This window comes from Etheostoma cragini, chromosome 7 (assembly GCF_013103735.1).
Source record: "Etheostoma cragini isolate CJK2018 chromosome 7, CSU_Ecrag_1.0, whole genome shotgun sequence".
In the NCBI taxonomy this organism is placed as follows: Eukaryota; Metazoa; Chordata; class Actinopteri; order Perciformes; family Percidae; genus Etheostoma; species Etheostoma cragini.
In genome coordinates, this window is record NC_048413.1 from 5,218,950 (window position 1) to 5,234,494 (window position 15,545).

The 15,545-nt window shown below is 40.1% G+C and overlaps 1 protein-coding gene and 1 long non-coding RNA gene across 2 annotated transcripts in view; one reads left to right on the forward strand and one right to left on the reverse strand.

Moving 5' to 3' along the window:
- LOC117947591 overlaps window positions 1–15,545 on the forward strand; it is a 33,540-nt gene that overhangs the window by 9,191 nt on the left and 8,804 nt on the right. The window contains exons 7-26 of the mRNA XM_034876662.1: window positions 393–491; window positions 1,439–1,697; window positions 1,830–1,892; window positions 2,548–2,648; window positions 2,805–2,942; window positions 3,343–3,450; window positions 3,868–4,009; window positions 4,436–4,951; window positions 6,076–6,120; window positions 6,869–6,948; window positions 7,894–8,006; window positions 8,123–8,306; window positions 9,073–9,157; window positions 9,276–9,421; window positions 10,210–10,300; window positions 12,242–12,390; window positions 12,546–12,631; window positions 12,838–12,907; window positions 14,243–14,364; window positions 14,784–15,285. Coding sequence (XP_034732553.1) covers window positions 393–491; window positions 1,439–1,697; window positions 1,830–1,892; window positions 2,548–2,648; window positions 2,805–2,942; window positions 3,343–3,450; window positions 3,868–4,009; window positions 4,436–4,951; window positions 6,076–6,120; window positions 6,869–6,948; window positions 7,894–8,006; window positions 8,123–8,306; window positions 9,073–9,157; window positions 9,276–9,421; window positions 10,210–10,300; window positions 12,242–12,390; window positions 12,546–12,631; window positions 12,838–12,907; window positions 14,243–14,364; window positions 14,784–15,009 — 2,823 coding nt within the window. The 3' untranslated portion in view covers window positions 15,010–15,285. The remainder of the gene's footprint in view (window positions 1–392; window positions 492–1,438; window positions 1,698–1,829; window positions 1,893–2,547; window positions 2,649–2,804; window positions 2,943–3,342; window positions 3,451–3,867; window positions 4,010–4,435; window positions 4,952–6,075; window positions 6,121–6,868; window positions 6,949–7,893; window positions 8,007–8,122; window positions 8,307–9,072; window positions 9,158–9,275; window positions 9,422–10,209; window positions 10,301–12,241; window positions 12,391–12,545; window positions 12,632–12,837; window positions 12,908–14,242; window positions 14,365–14,783; window positions 15,286–15,545) is intronic.
- LOC117947607 overlaps window positions 13,002–15,545 on the reverse strand; it is a 3,962-nt gene continuing 1,418 nt past the window's right edge. Inside the window, exons 2-3 of the long non-coding RNA XR_004657271.1 lie at window positions 14,353–14,356; window positions 13,002–13,090 (exon numbers count right to left, since the gene is read on the reverse strand). This is a non-coding gene — a long non-coding RNA (uncharacterized LOC117947607). The remainder of the gene's footprint in view (window positions 13,091–14,352; window positions 14,357–15,545) is intronic.

Below are 15,545 nucleotides of genomic sequence, written 5' to 3' on the forward strand. Positions count from 1 at the left end.
CCCCCCCCCCCCCCCCCCCCGGGTGAAATTTCACGACTTTAGTCGACCAAGATTTTCTTTGGTTGATTACATCCCTAGTGCTCATAATATGCTCAGTTTCACATTCATAATTGTATTTCAAGGTTATATCAGAATAGGTTACTATTCATTTTTGTGTTGAGCTCTCTGTTTTGACTACTGTGTGAGACATAGCCCTTCTGTTCCATCTTTGTTTGAAGTCGCACATGTGCAGTACCTAGGTAAGGACTACTAACCAGTCAGAAGCAGAGTATGAGGGTGTGCCCTGACAATACCTAGGGAAGGACTACTAACCAGACAGAAGCAGAGTATGATGGCGTGCGTTCAGTAGCTATCAAATTTCATAACAAGAGTTGCTCATGTTGTCTATTCAGATGCTGTCTGCCATTAGGCCCCACTCTGCCTTGCATAGACTTTTCCTTGACATCCTGGCCCTACCAAGCTCCCTTCACAGGACACAGGTGTTTGCTAAGGTGAGTGCTAAAAGCAAAACCTATTAAGGAAGTTTACTGGATAATGTACCAATATAATAGTGCTGTATTCAGAAAGAATCTTAATTCACCACTAGACCACTAAACATGGTTACCATTAGCATAGAGATAAGGCGATAGGAGGCTGATTCACATACACACACTATTATATAATCTGTGATTTATAAAGGGAACATTGCGTACAGATGTGCGTACACAGTTTTATAAATCTTAATTTCTTTTTTGGCATGCGTCGTTTTTTGGGGTGTACCTGTAACATGTAATTAGGATGTGAAGACTGATGACTCCAGCTGATGATTTTCCAGTATTTATTTACTCTGCAGAAGACAATATCATAGTAATTGGCTTCTGCTCTACTTTTCCCTATTTCTCTGGACCTCTGCTCCTAGACGTTAAACAACAGATTTACACACTCTGCAGAGCCTCTATTTACATTGCACAGAAACCGTGCCGAAAGAATTCACAAAGCATTGTTACAACTATTATAAACCATAAATATGACACTAAACAGCCTAGTTAATATGGTTAGTGCTTTGAGGCACTAAATAGTGGAGGGTCACAACCCAGTTTCCAAATAAAAAAGCGCAGCAGCATTTTACTTGAGACCTGCCTCAGCACCATGAGACAGTATTGTGAGGAAGAGACGGAAGTTAAGGCAACTTAGGAGGGACAACAGAGGCGCATGATTAAGATTAAATTTAACATACAGTAAATTGGAAATTAGAATTAATTAAGTGCATTTTTAACTTCCTTACATACTACAGGTTTTGTAAGGCTCCTATCCTCAGTTTTATAAATGAGACCCCAGGTCTGTATAATTCCAACATGGAACATATGTTCATAAGGTATTTTTTTTCCTCAAGATAATAAGATTGATGAAAGGTTTATTGCTGTTTTTGGTGTCTGTCTGTCTATCTGTCTGTCTTTAGTGTGTGATCATCAAGGTTTTTTGTACCAGCAAGGAAACCTCCAAAACAGGTTGGCCAGGACTACCCCACATAAGGACACCTGTCCAGGCAGACTATGGTGGCAATGAGAAAGATAAGAAAGAAGGGATTTTATCAGAGGATGATGATGATGATGTTGATGATGATGATAATAACAATGAAGAAGCCAAACCCAGTCTACATCTTCCTTCCAAACGCTGCAGCTCTATGGAGGACTCCGACTACACAGACAATTCTTCCGGTAAGACTGCTAGCTGGGCACTGTGAAGCCATAGCACACTATGTTTCTAATTAACTAATGGAGTCAGTCTAACAGTAATTCCAAATCTTTTGGATATTAATTACCAACATGACTGTTTTCGATTTTCATCAGATGTGGTTGATGTCACCGAAGATTCCAAAAATTGCCAGATCAACAGTCTAATCAAATCAAAAAGTAAGAAATGTGAAATATTGTTAATCATCTAAAAAAAAGAATGAAACAATTTGTGATATTATTTTTAATCTTAGGCTCACAGTGTTGTAAACAGAAGGGATAGAGTGATCATCGTCCCTGGCTGATTATTGGGCAGTTTTTTTTGTTTGTTTTTTACAGTTTGAAGATTAACTCTATCTACAATAAATTAATGAATTAAGATAAATTAATTAATAAAGTGATCTACTTTGGCTCGGCTACAGCTCTGTTTCTGTCCTTCTGCTTTGGTTACAATCAACACTGATTCTGACTGACAGTATTGTTGTGCAGATTTTGCAGTATGCAAGCCAGCATGCTTTTCTGGCTTTTTTGACCCACAATTCTTTGGACAACTAAAATGAGCAAAAGGAGCAATGTTATGAAGAAGTGGTATGTCCATGCTATGGGCATGCAGCTGTACATACTTTTTAAGGACAGCTGCAGTATGTATGTACTAAAAGTAAAAAAAGTATGAGGTTTTGTTATTCAGCCATGATGCTACTAAGTTTTGTAAAAAATCATAACCACAGTTGCTTCAAGTTAGAAAGAAGCAAAGCCTCCACATTTCTTTAAAAAGCTGTTTATTTATATGTGATATGTGTATGAAGACATTCAGCCATTGTCACTGTTTTTGCAGATGAGAAAACTCCGCAGGGACAGGTCATTGAGGTCTCAGATGATGATGATGACGACAAAGTCATTTTACCAAGCACACCAAACAACTCCACAGAACTGCTGGTAATCTGCTGCTGCAACTTTACATCTACTATTAAATAAAATCTGCATTCATCTTTTCAAACATTCTCACGCTTAAAAAGTGTACAAACACATATTTTTTACTGAAGTTGCCATTACAATTGTTGGGTGAGATTAAAAACTGTCTGTGTTTTATAGGATGTGCTGGGGGAGCTGGTCTGGGGTAAGCCAGAGGGCTTCTCTCCCTGGCCAGCCATCATCGTACCCTTGAGGGAAGAGAATCAACATCCAGAGAGCAGGATGGTGGCGTGGTATGGTCAGAACGTGTCCTCTCAGGTAAGTCTGATGTGTCAGTTCACACAGTAAATAATCGTGTACATAAATGCTTCATATTCAAGGTGACAGTAAAGTGATATTGAGATAGTTTACCACTGGATCCCTGTGTTTGGTACCAGATAAAATACAGTTATGACACTGACTACATGTCGATATTAATCTGAAGGCTCGAATCACTGAATACATGATCACAATGACAGCTTTTCAAAACATATTTTTGATAGAATTTGTCACGATTATGTTACAATTTGTTGAGTTATATGTTTTTGCTTGTTGTGTTTGGGATTACAATTTTTAACGCCTACAATTTGCCATTGCTAATTTGAATTTACTGTTATAAATATTGATATTCTTCTATCAATTTCCATCGTATGCTCTGATTTCTCCGCTCTGAATCCAGGTCAGATTGCAGGCTCTGAAACCGTTGGCTGCCTTCACCCAGCAGTTCTGTTCCAACTCCTTCGCCATCCTTGTTACCTACCGAGAAGCCATCTTATTGTGCTTGCAGGTCTGTCTTTTCTGATCAATATGAGCACGACTTGCTGTTGGCCAACTGCCACTTTGCTTGTTTGATAGCCATGATTTCTCTCTCTTATGGTTGGGCCAAATACTTTGGCTGGGCAAAGCAGAGAAAGAAGAGGTAATCCTCATAAGTGGCAAGATTCCAGATCGGCCCATCTGACCTTTCATTTTCTCAAAGGCAGAGCAGGATACCCAGGGCTCGGTTTACATCTATCACCATTTCTAGTCACTGGGGGGAGCATAGGCAAACCACATGGGAACACATTAATGTTAAAATACCTCTTAAAGTGACATTTTAATGCCATGGGACCTTTAACAACATGTCTGTTGGATCAAATTTGGCACATAAATTGAAAAGGCTGATATGATGCTGCTGCTTAAGTTTATGTCTGTGTGTTATCAGGAGGCAGCTCTACGTTGTAAGAAACAGTTTTCTGCATGTGTTGAGGACCAAGACGAGCTTCTGAAACAGATGTTAGACTGGGCATTTGGAGGCTTTCAACCCAGTGGGCCAGACGGCCTGAAACCAACGTCTGCCACAAACGGTAAGACACAAATGATTTCTGAATAGATTTACTCCTTATAACCAGACTGTGGTGGGTAAAATGAGTCTTACTCAAAGGTAAACTCAGAGGTACTCAACAGAATTGAAGCATTAATGTAATTTTAGTCAATGCTCTTGTTGTATGTTAAATGCACATTTCTTGATTGCATTATAGACTACTACTACTGTTTTAATCCCTTTTTCAAGTCAGAAAAGCGTTAAACAGGAAGTTCCTGCTTGGACGGTGGAGGATTCTAGTGCCTACACTATGCATGTCCACATATTGCAGAAGCAGCTATCAGCCGCTAATCTAATATGCAGAGGGGAACTTTTTTGACTTATCATTCATGCACAACCCCCTTTGTACATGATTTTAACTGTTGTGTAAAATATCTGATGCATACATATGTGATTGTCTCTTGTCCAGGTGCTACCAAAACAAACAAAAGACCAAAAGTGAGGCAGAAACTTTTCATTAAGACCAACTCCTCTCATCCCCCTATCCAATCCTCCACCATGATGAGCAGCAAGAGGAACCTTGAGCTGAAGGAAGTGTCGGTCTGTCTTAACAGGTTGTCGTCTCAAAGAGTTGGTGGTGAAAAAACATGGGAAGCATGGGAAGAAGAATGTGACTCGCCTAAAGGAGCCACGAAGGGGAAGGGATCCAGAGTAGGATTGGCAGCAGAGATGGGGAAACAAGAGCTGGAAGGATGGGAGGGAGAGAGAGATGACTGGGGAAGAGGGTGGGAGAAGGTCAAAGGAGTGGGGAAAGGAAAGCTTAAGGGAGGGAAGCTTCAGAAGAAGAAAAACTGTCTATTTGATGGATTTGAGGATGACATGTCACCTGACTTTGTGCCGCAAAAGAGGAGGACCTACACCAAATCTTACAATAAGGTCCAACAGACGACCAGCGGTTACACCCAGCCGGACCAAAAACTCAGAGGTACCAAACAGAATTTTATTTCTATTAGTCCAACTTAAATTTGAATTGAGAGTTAATTCCAAACTGAGTAATTTTCAAATGATGAATCAAATCAGAAAATGGTTCACAAGTTTGCAAATATAGCGAGTGGATGTAGACTTGCATTCTATGTGTAAAGTGCTTTTTGAGTACAACTTAACCACACGCTTGTTTCCCAAGTGAACTAAATTAGGTTGGAATTTCAAAATGCAAAGGTATAGCTCTGATGTTTAATAGTGTGGTTGTATGAGCTACTTCTCCGTAGTCTGTGTGTTAGCTGGGGGGCATGCCCCCAGTTTGGAGAAGCAGGTGGGAGCACCAACACAAGCTGGGTAATGTCCTGCTGTGGACCGGGGCAGCAGCTCAACACATTTTTTTTTTTTAAGATTATTTTTTCGGGGGTTTTCCCTTTATTAGACAGAGGATAGACATGTGAAATGGGGAGAGAGAGTAATGGGGGATAACACGCAGCAAAGGGCCACAGGCTGGATTCGAACCCGGGCCGCTGCTGGACTTAGCCAAAATGGGGCGAGTGCACTTACTCAGTGAGCTATAGGCCGCCCCAGCTCAACACATTTTACACACTAAAAAATATCTATATCAGTTTAAGTGGACGCTATAATTAGAGTATTTTTACCCCTTAATCTTATTGTCAGACAGCTCTTCATGACGGGGAACTGAAGCTGTAGCTCTTGATAACACGCCAATAATGGCATACAAAGAGTATCATACATACGCCATTTCATCTCTCTTCAAAGCCACCAAACTCCTTTGATAAGAACATTAATTTTAACTCGCAGGATTTTTCAGACCAAGTAATGGGTCGTGCGCTTTCTTAGTTGGTTACCGGGTGCAGTTACTAGGTCACAACTCTACGTAAGAACTAGTTTGTGTGGTGCAAAATGTTTTAATTTAGTAATGTGTAAATATTCATTTTGTAAGAACAAACAACAGCCTGTGCAACTGGATGGATTTCAAATAAAATCTCCCTTCGGAAGAAAACACAATCACAAATAAGAAAGAAGTTAGAATTTAGGAGTTAGAAGTTAGAAGATGTTAGAATTATACTTTAAAGTCATACTACTTTGTTATTTCTCTACTTGCAGAGGAGACTATTCGTAGGATCATGGACATTAACCTGGACATTGAAGGTGAGTGTAAAATTCCTTGCCTTTTATGCATAAATATTTGATTTTTCACTGGTGAAATGAGCAGTTGGGTGATGAGTGGTTGTGTGCTTTACCTGTGCATAGCAATGTAAAAAATGCTAATCCTCCAGTGAATCTTCGTATTACAATTTTAAATGATTTGTAAGTTTATTTAAAAAAACAAAACAAAACCAACATCAAAAGTATACTGTTTCATCCATCCATCCATATTTGTCCGCTTATCCGATATCAGGTCGCGGGGGGAGCAGCTCCAGCAAATAACATGCATACCATTTTATGGAAGTCAAATTTCATTCTGTGCTTCTTGAATGAGTTGTGGTAGAGAGAGGGTGAGGAGCTCGGAGTAGAGCAGCTGCTCCTTCATGTCGAAAGGAGCCAGTTGAGGTGGTTCGGGCATCTGGTAAGGATGCCTCTTGGGGACCTCCCTAGGGAGGGTTTCCAGGCACGTCCAGCTTTCCCCTCGGGGAAGACCCAGGACTAGGTGGAAGGATTACATTTCCAACCTGGCCTGGGAACGCCTTTGGGATCCCCCAGTCAGAGCTGGTTAATGTGGCTCGGGAAAGGGTAGTTTGTGGTCCCCCACTGGACCTGCTGCCCCCGCGACCTGATACCAGATAAGCGGACGAAGATGGATTTATGGATGGATTTATGGATGGATGGATGGATGGATGAATGGCTTGGCTTCTAGATAATTTCCCCATTTGTATCTGTTTTTGTGGTTTGTCTGCAGACTTCTGTTTGTGTTGTGGGACTGAAGACGTTGAGTTATCCCACCCTCTGTTCAAAGGAAGCCTCTGCTTGGAGTGTAAAGTAAGGAATAGTCCACTTCTCTTTATGTCACAGCTAGCAGTGACTGACAATCAGGATTCCTCAGTTCACTGTGAATGTGATTTGTAAACAATTAACCCTTCTGGTGTCCTCACAGTCAAATCTGACCCATTTCCAAACGGTTTCTATATCAGAAAGGTGGGTGGGGGGGTTCTACCATATTGTAAAAAAAACATTTGAAATAAAGTCGATAAATATTCAATTTACTGCGTTCATTGAATTTGAATTTGTGTTTTATTCAATTTTATAGCATTTGAAAGAAAATTGATAACAGAACATTGAAAACGTTTTTTTTTTTTTTTTAAACACCAGGAACAGTGACAAAAACTTTGAAAAGAGTTAGCAAACGCAGCGTTCGCTAACGTAAGCTTCTTGTCTCATTTGGGGTCTGATAAACAGTAAATGCTATTTTCCAATAAACCGAAATACTGTGTGATGTATTGCAAGGTAATGTAAGTCAAAGACGACCAAAACGTTGGAATTCTTGACATTTTGACCCAGAAAAAGAAAAGGTTGCATGTCGAGTGGGAAGACAACACAAGGGAGGATTAATGCGGGGTCTTGGATGCCAGTTAAGATTATCGGGAATGACAATAAAAATTACAACATTAAAGGGATAGTCTGGAATGTAGTGTGGCATTATGGACTACTTACTCCTTAGTCAGTGTGTTAGCTACAGTAGAAGGGGGGGCAGCACTCCCCCAATTTGGAGAAGCATGCAGGACCAGCAGGAAGCTAAGGAATGTCATGCTGTGGATGGTATCTCTACTGTCATCAAAGTACTAATTTTACTGTAGCTAACGCACTGACTATGGAGAAGTAGCTCATACAAGCACCCTTAATCTGAACCATCGCTTTAAGCTCAACAGTGTATTTCTTCCTGTGCTATGAGTCTGTTAAACTGTGATGCCGTCTGTGTCCCCGTAGAATAACTTGACAGAAACTCTGTATCGTTATGATGACGATGGATATCAGTCCTACTGTACTATCTGCTGCTATGGACTGGAGGTCATACTGTGTGGCAACGATAGCTGCTGCAGGTTTGTCTCTTTAACTCTTTCTCTACTTTTTAATTAAGCATCAAGGTCCATTTTCTTTCATTTGTTTAATTGCTATTCTATCTCTGTCCTCCTCGTCTCTTTCTCTACATTTGCAGATGTTATTGCACAGACTGTCTCAACATCCTTGTCGGTCAGGGGACGTTTGATGCCCTGAAGCTACTGGACCCGTGGATCTGCTACTTGTGTCAGCCTCATCGCCCCCACGGTGCTCTGATCCCCAGAGAGGACTGGAGCGTCCGTGTTCAGGACTTGTTCGCCAACAACAGCGCCATGGAGTTTGTCAGTGATCAACACATCATTTTTTAACTACTTTCATAACCGTAAATTCAAAGAAATGTGTTTGTGTTTTTCTTTTTTTTTAATCCAACATTTTTGTTTGTGAAACAAAATATGTGGTTACAAAAGCTTCTCCCAGCCAAATTTAACCAATTTTGGGGGTTGTTGAACGTGAAAAATTAACCTTACCTGGAAACAGTATGTAGGGATCGCACCGTTTGCTAACATTAGCTTCTTGTCTCTTCTGGTGTCGGAAAAACAGTAAATGCTATTTTCCAATAAACCGTAATACTGTGTAGTGTATCGCAAGGTAATGTAAGGCAAAGTACGTGCCGAGAGTATGGCACTCATGGTGGTGACAGGAAAAACAGATAAGTACTGTTTTTTTCTTCATCTTTTTTTAAAGATTATTCTTTGGGCATTTTAGGCCTTTATTTTGACAGGTCAGCTGAAGACCTGAAAGGGGAGGGAGGGGGAGCAACATGCAGCAGTGTTGAGGAGCAGACCTCTGTCTTTGAACATAACATAAATACTGTATAGATGAGGAGCATCTACTGTATACAAACTCAACCATTGACATTTCAAAATAAAATTCACTAAAAACCAAATTGCACAAACAAGAATATTAATCTCATGAACATCCCTGATTGGCAATTTGCTTTGCAGGCTGAAGTCCAACACAAATACACACAAAACACCATACAAACACAAGTTTCTCCTTATGAGGAATCCCACTTACTCAGTTACTACAGTTGTTTTTTCTTTGTAGGAACCTCACCGTGTTTATCCGTCCATCCCTGCAAACCAGCGCAGACCAATCCGAGTTCTCTCACTGTTTGATGGCATAGCAACAGGTGAGAACACCACCCCTGCTCTAGACCTAACAAATACTAATTCTACTACTTTCTTCCTGGTTGTTTTTGAGGTCTGTTAGAGGCTTACAGCATTATATGTCTGCGTGTGTTTCTTCAGGCTACCTGGTGCTGAAGGATCTCGGCTTCAAAGTAGAGAAATATGTTGCCTCAGAGATTTGCGAGGATTCGATTGCTGTGGCAACTGTTGGCCACGATGGGAAGATCATCCACGTTGGTGACGTCCGGTTCATCACCGAGGAACACGTATGTTCTGATTCCATTCATCCACATCCTTACACCCTGGGCGTGGAATGGTTTACAAAATTAACCGTTTTTGCGTCATGGTTTTTGGTTCAGTTGGATGCATTTTGGGGGGTCGGCCCTATGTTCCCACAGCCCAGTGGTCCCACATTTCTAAGAATTTGTTGTTCACTGAAAATTAGGCCCTATTTTCCCACATTTCTAGGATATTTTCAAAAATTAGGTCTTGTGTTTCTATATTTTCCTCCAATTTAAGCCCTATCCTCCCACCAGATTTTGGTAAGGTTAGCGGGATAAAATCTGATACAGAATTTATGAAAATGGAAATGTGGGAACATGGGGCCTAATTTTAAGAAAAATGTGTGAAATGTGGGAACATAGGCATGCTCCCATGTCTTGGTACTGCACATTGCTAATTTCAGCATACTTGTTATTTATTTGGCAAAAAAGGTTAAACGTTTGCCTTAACGTAACCCTGGCTCTTCAGTGTCAAATCGTTGTCTGTGTTGCGCAAGCCTTGTTAGATTTAAATAAAATAATATTTTGGACAAAGGCCATCAACTCAACAACAGCATCCTGTTCCAGTTGATGGAAATATGAATTTTTCCACTTGAAACCTAAGTGCACTCTTTGAAATACAATGAAAACCAGATGGCTGGGTTTTTCTTCAGCAGGAGAAGTGCCACTGTGTTATTTAGAAGGAGAAGGAGTTGCTCTTTCCTCCCTGAGCTGAAATGACGAGGGCTCAGTACTGAACTAAACCAACTCCTTGTTCCTCTTTGACGATCCAGATCGAGCAGTGGGGTCCGTTTGACCTGCTGATTGGTGGCAGCCCCTGCAACGACCTCTCCATCGTCAACCCACTCAGAAAAGGCCTTTATGGTACGGAACTGTGATTTACACCTGTCTGCTTTGAAGCCTCTGAACACCACACAGGTGTTTTCTTTTTTGTTTGTTTTTTATTTACTTTTTATTGATTTTCTTTTAACATAAACATACAGTATGTGCCTTCTGGGCACGGAACATACAACATAACGTGACAGGGGGAGGATTTGTGCATCAAGTAAAACAGCAGTTACCATACGTGCATCATGCATAAAGAAAATATAAAGATGCCGTTTGAAGATGGGGGATAAAAAAAGGTTCTTGACTAAGGATTCAACATGACGAAAGGAGGATTTGAGCATTAGGATGAAATAGCAGTTGAACATAAGCACATCATAAACAGAATTTTTTTTAAGATACTGTATAAAAAATAGGGAAAAGATTAAAAGAATTTTAACCTTATTTTTACGATTTATATGAAATCAGGTCTTACAGATGACACACATCTCAACCATTTTGACCAGTTCTCTTCAAACATATAAGCTTGGTTCCGTAGTTTGAAAGTAATTCTTTCCATAACGTATATGTTATAGATTATATCAATCCACTCATTTATTGATGGTTTGTCTTTCTTCAGCCATTTTCTGGTCAAAGCTTTTTTGCACCCCACTAACAACACACTCAAAAGGTATTTGTCTCGCTTTGGATATTCAAAACCATCCAGATCATTTAGGTACATGACTTTGAAATTTAGAACCATTGTCTTTTTAAAAACAGCCCCAGAACCCCAAGAACCTCCCTCCCATCGCTCCAAAAAATATGAAAATGATTCGCCACAGTATTCCCACAGGACCTCCAGCAGACAGTCTGGTTTGAGTAGTACACAGGTGTTTTTTGTTGTTGTTTTTTTTATTCAAATTTTTATTAGGAAGACATTGGTGTACCTAGGTATATATTAGGAGATAACATAGGCACAGGCTAATTACTGCTAACTAGCATGCTAGTTAACATTAACATAGGCACAGGCTAAATACTGCTAACTAGTGTGCTAGTTAACGTTAACATAGGCACCGACTAATTGCTTACTAATATGCTGGTTAACATTAGTAATTAAACCTAAACAGCTGATGTAAGTCCAAACTGTCTGCAAGCTTCTCCTGTACTAAGGAGAGTAGGTAATTCTTCCACTCTGCGACAGTAACGGCGGGTGATGGCGCCATAGAAGCTACGCTTTGTGGATGCTCACTTACTCCCTTGGCACTTGGTGCATTTGTCATTGTTGGGTGACCGTTCGCAAACGTAACAAGTTGCTCAGTTGATTAAATCAAAGGAAATAATCATTAGTACCTGATTCAGTTTTAACAGATGAATTGATCATATCTAATCCAACTCAGTGGGTCCCACGTCTGCAAATCTTGGATTGTCTTTATTGGGTTGTCATTGTTTTTTATACATATTCTTCACACTGGGAACTACATTGTCCAACTTTCCATTTTAAAACCTACATTTTCAAACATTTTAATTGTAAATTTAAGTTTAATATTTGTGATTCTTGAATTTTGTTTGTTTATTGTGTCCGGTGGACCACCATGGGACCTTATATCGGGAAAAATACGTGCGATCGTAAATGGGGGGGAGAGAAATAAATTGAATTGAGCCATAATTACACATATGATATTGGCCAATTTTAAAAGATTATTTTGCAAGTCAGGGAAAGTCTGGGTTTGTATTCAAAATTATGTTAAAATGTAGGACTGAAAATACACAATTAGAAACAGTACACACATCAAAGTGCGTTTGGTACCAGGATGTAAGTGTACTCAGACAAGCAACGGATCTTGCCAGATGTCACATTTCTCGATGTCCCATGGGGTCCACTGGAAGGGGAGGGACTTTGCCTCTCTATAATACACAACTATAACTCAGATTGTGTGTATTAGTGTTAGAGACTATTATGAAGATGTTTTCTTTGCTGCAATTCCTTCCTCTCTTGGGCAGAGGGCACTGGCAGGCTGTTTTTTGAGTTCTATCGCATCCTTACGCTGCTGAAGCCCAAAGAGGAAGACCCCCGGCCGTTCTTCTGGCTGTTTGAGAACGTGGTCTTTATGAACACTCACGACCGAGTCAACATCTGCCGCTTCCTCGAGGTTCGCCCCTTCAACTTCTCTTTGGTTTTTACCTTAAGGGATCCTCTCTTTGTTTTCTTTCCCCTTCTCTCCCTCCCTGTTTTTATCACCCTTTCCTGCTCTCCTCGTTGCTCTTCTGTTTTCTCTAACCAATGTGCTGTCTAATTTTTTAACAGTGCAACCCGGTGCTAGTGGATGCCGTCAAAGTCAGCCCTGCTCACAGACGGCGTTACTTCTGGGGAAACATCCCGGGAATGAGCAGGTGAGACGCTCAAACAGACATAAATTCAAAGGGTTAAATTACTCAACACTAATGGTTTTTAACTGGGGTACTATGTTCTGGATCGATGTATCGTTTCAATGATCAACCATCAAATTTCATCAATAGGCATAATGTTTAAGATGCGTGTTTATTTTGAAATTCCAATTTGTTTTATCTTTGTGTGTTTGCTGTTTGTCTCCCATTAGGCCCATTATAGCATCCCAGAATGACAAGCTGGATCTCCAGGACTGCTTGGAGATCGGCAGAGAAGCCCGGGTCAGTTACTGAGCCTGCTGGTTCACTTTTATTCAGTTATTTACAGTCCCTGTAAGTTGCCGAATTAATGTGGCTTTATTTCTCAAAAAAATGTTCACAAGAAGAAGAAGAGAGGAAAAAGGAGAAGTGTCTATACCGTCGAAACAATTACAGATAGCGCTTTTTATGACACCGACTTGCACCCTATACAAATAATAAAAGCATCGTGTCCAAGTGCTCACAAGGCCTGCACGATTCAGGGGAAAAATATGAATCACATTTTTTTTGGCTTAGAATGGATATAATGATTCTCTGGCACCATTTTTTTGACCATGACAAAACTAAATAAATTGGCAGTACCAAACAGAGATTTATTTTTGGCACCAATAGCACATTGCTCATCACCACCAGTGTGTAAACAGAGAGGCTCCAATGAGGAGAAGGGAGAGCATCCCAGCGGTTTAAAACCTATTTTCTACAGGTTATGTTTAAAACTCACCGGAGAAAGTAGTAGTGTTTGGGATGCACTCGGATCGTCAAATTAAATGAGAATCAACGTCATAAAAAAAAAAAAAGTAATAAAAAAAAAATATCGTGAATTAATATTGCGATTTTATAACGATTCTTCGTTCAGGTCTAGTGCCCAGCATAAGTATACACACCCATGCTGAAGATGGTTAAAAAGAATAATAAAAAAAATCATCTTTTGGAAATGGATGTTTAATGCCTTAATTAAAAAATGAGGAAAAATCCAACTTTTAAGGAACCCAATTTTCTTTGTGAATGAATAATGTTTTCTAAATAAATAAGTATTATTTCTTAAAATAAGTATACCCCCTATGTTACATTCCCATAGAAGCAGGCAGGTATTTATTATTAAAGGCCAGTTATTTCATGGATCAGGATACTATGCGTCCTGATAAAGTTTTACTTTTTTAATTACTATTTTAATTCCAAAGACCAGGATCAGGATGAATAGTAGGGGATACACTGAGCACTGTATGATACAATTAGGGCTGGGACGATATGCTTTTGTCCCAATTCGATTCTTTCCCGACAGACGGGCGACCAATTGGATTTGGAGTGGGATATTTTTTTATTCCAATTCTAGAAGTATTGTGATTCGACAGTGTTGAGTATTGCAATGTACTGTCAATATTTACTTTTCCTTCTGCTAGCATCACGTCAGTCAGTCCGATATTTACTTTGTAAAAAAGAACATCTGCTTTTTCTGCTTTTGCTTGGTTTTGCTGAAGAAGGATATGATGTAGTAGTCCTCTTTACTTTATTTTTTTATCACCCCTAATTCCTTGGTGGTTAAGGTATGAATAATCCATCGCTTTGTTTCTATTCCAGGTCAACAAGGTAAGGACAATAACCACCAATCCAAACTCTCTGAAGCAGGGCAAAAGCTCTTCTCTGCTGCCAGTCCTCCAGAACGGCAAGGGGGACATCCTCTGGATCACAGAACTGGAAAAGTAGGTGTGCGTGCTGTATCTTGCAATGTAGTAAAAAAGAATTGTGTACCATATATTAAAAACAAAGAAACTTATTCTAACCTTAAAAAATACAGGTTTACAGAATTTGTGTGGCACAACATTGGCAAATTGCATTATGGCATTTCAACACATAGTGTCCCAGTGACATGCTGACCCCCACCTCACACTATTTCTTAAATGTAACTATATCAACTAATGATTATTTTCATTAGGTTTTTTAATTAATCGTTAGGTTTATAAAACTTCCTCAAATAAATATATAGAATTGCAATATCTTAGCGCTCAAGGTGGCTTCAAATGTCTGTCCAAAACCTATTCCGTTTACTGTCACTGTTACCTGGAGCAGAGATGCGTATACTGTATAACACGTGTGTGCCTTCGCCTTTATTCTTCACCAGGATCTTTGGTTTCCCCAAACATTACACCGATGTGAGGAACATGAACCGGCAGCAGAGGCAGAAGGTGCTGGGGAAGGCGTGGAGTGTGCCGGTCATCCGTCATCTCTTCGCTCCCCTCAAGGACTATTTTGCCTGTGAGGAGCTACCTCCTTTAACCATGTCCTCCACCTCCTCCTCGACCTCCCCGTCCTCCCCTGCCTCTCCGGAACTGCAGCAACTGAGATAGGGGAGGTTGGGAATATTTGGTATGTTTGTTTGTGTAGAGGTTGTGTTTTTGTTTTTTTAACTCCACACTTTGTATGAGACCTCTGTGGAGCATGAATTAACTTTGCAGTCCAGCTCACAGACGGGCTGTTGTGGATTACTGCCACAGACATTTTGTCAGCTATGCACTCTAGTCTCTTGGATCATGTCACATATGCTGTTTGTCTGCACAGCCAACAGTCACGTTGGCCTCCAACTATGCTCCATCCTGCTCATGGTTCCATGGTGATTTCCTCCAGTCATCCTCTAAAAGATTTGTTTGTATCGTTAGTATTTCGCATGAATATTGATCCCATATCCTCATATTATATATACTGTATATATATGTCAAAATAGGGCATATATCCTTGAGATTTTTAACCATTTTTAAATAAATAGATAGTGAGAAGTCATAAACCACAAGTGTGAATCATGTTAAACTGAGAGCTGCCTAGCTACTTTACTATGTCGTCCTAATCATGCTTCCTGGAGAAATGCCCAACTAGCATTATTTTGTAT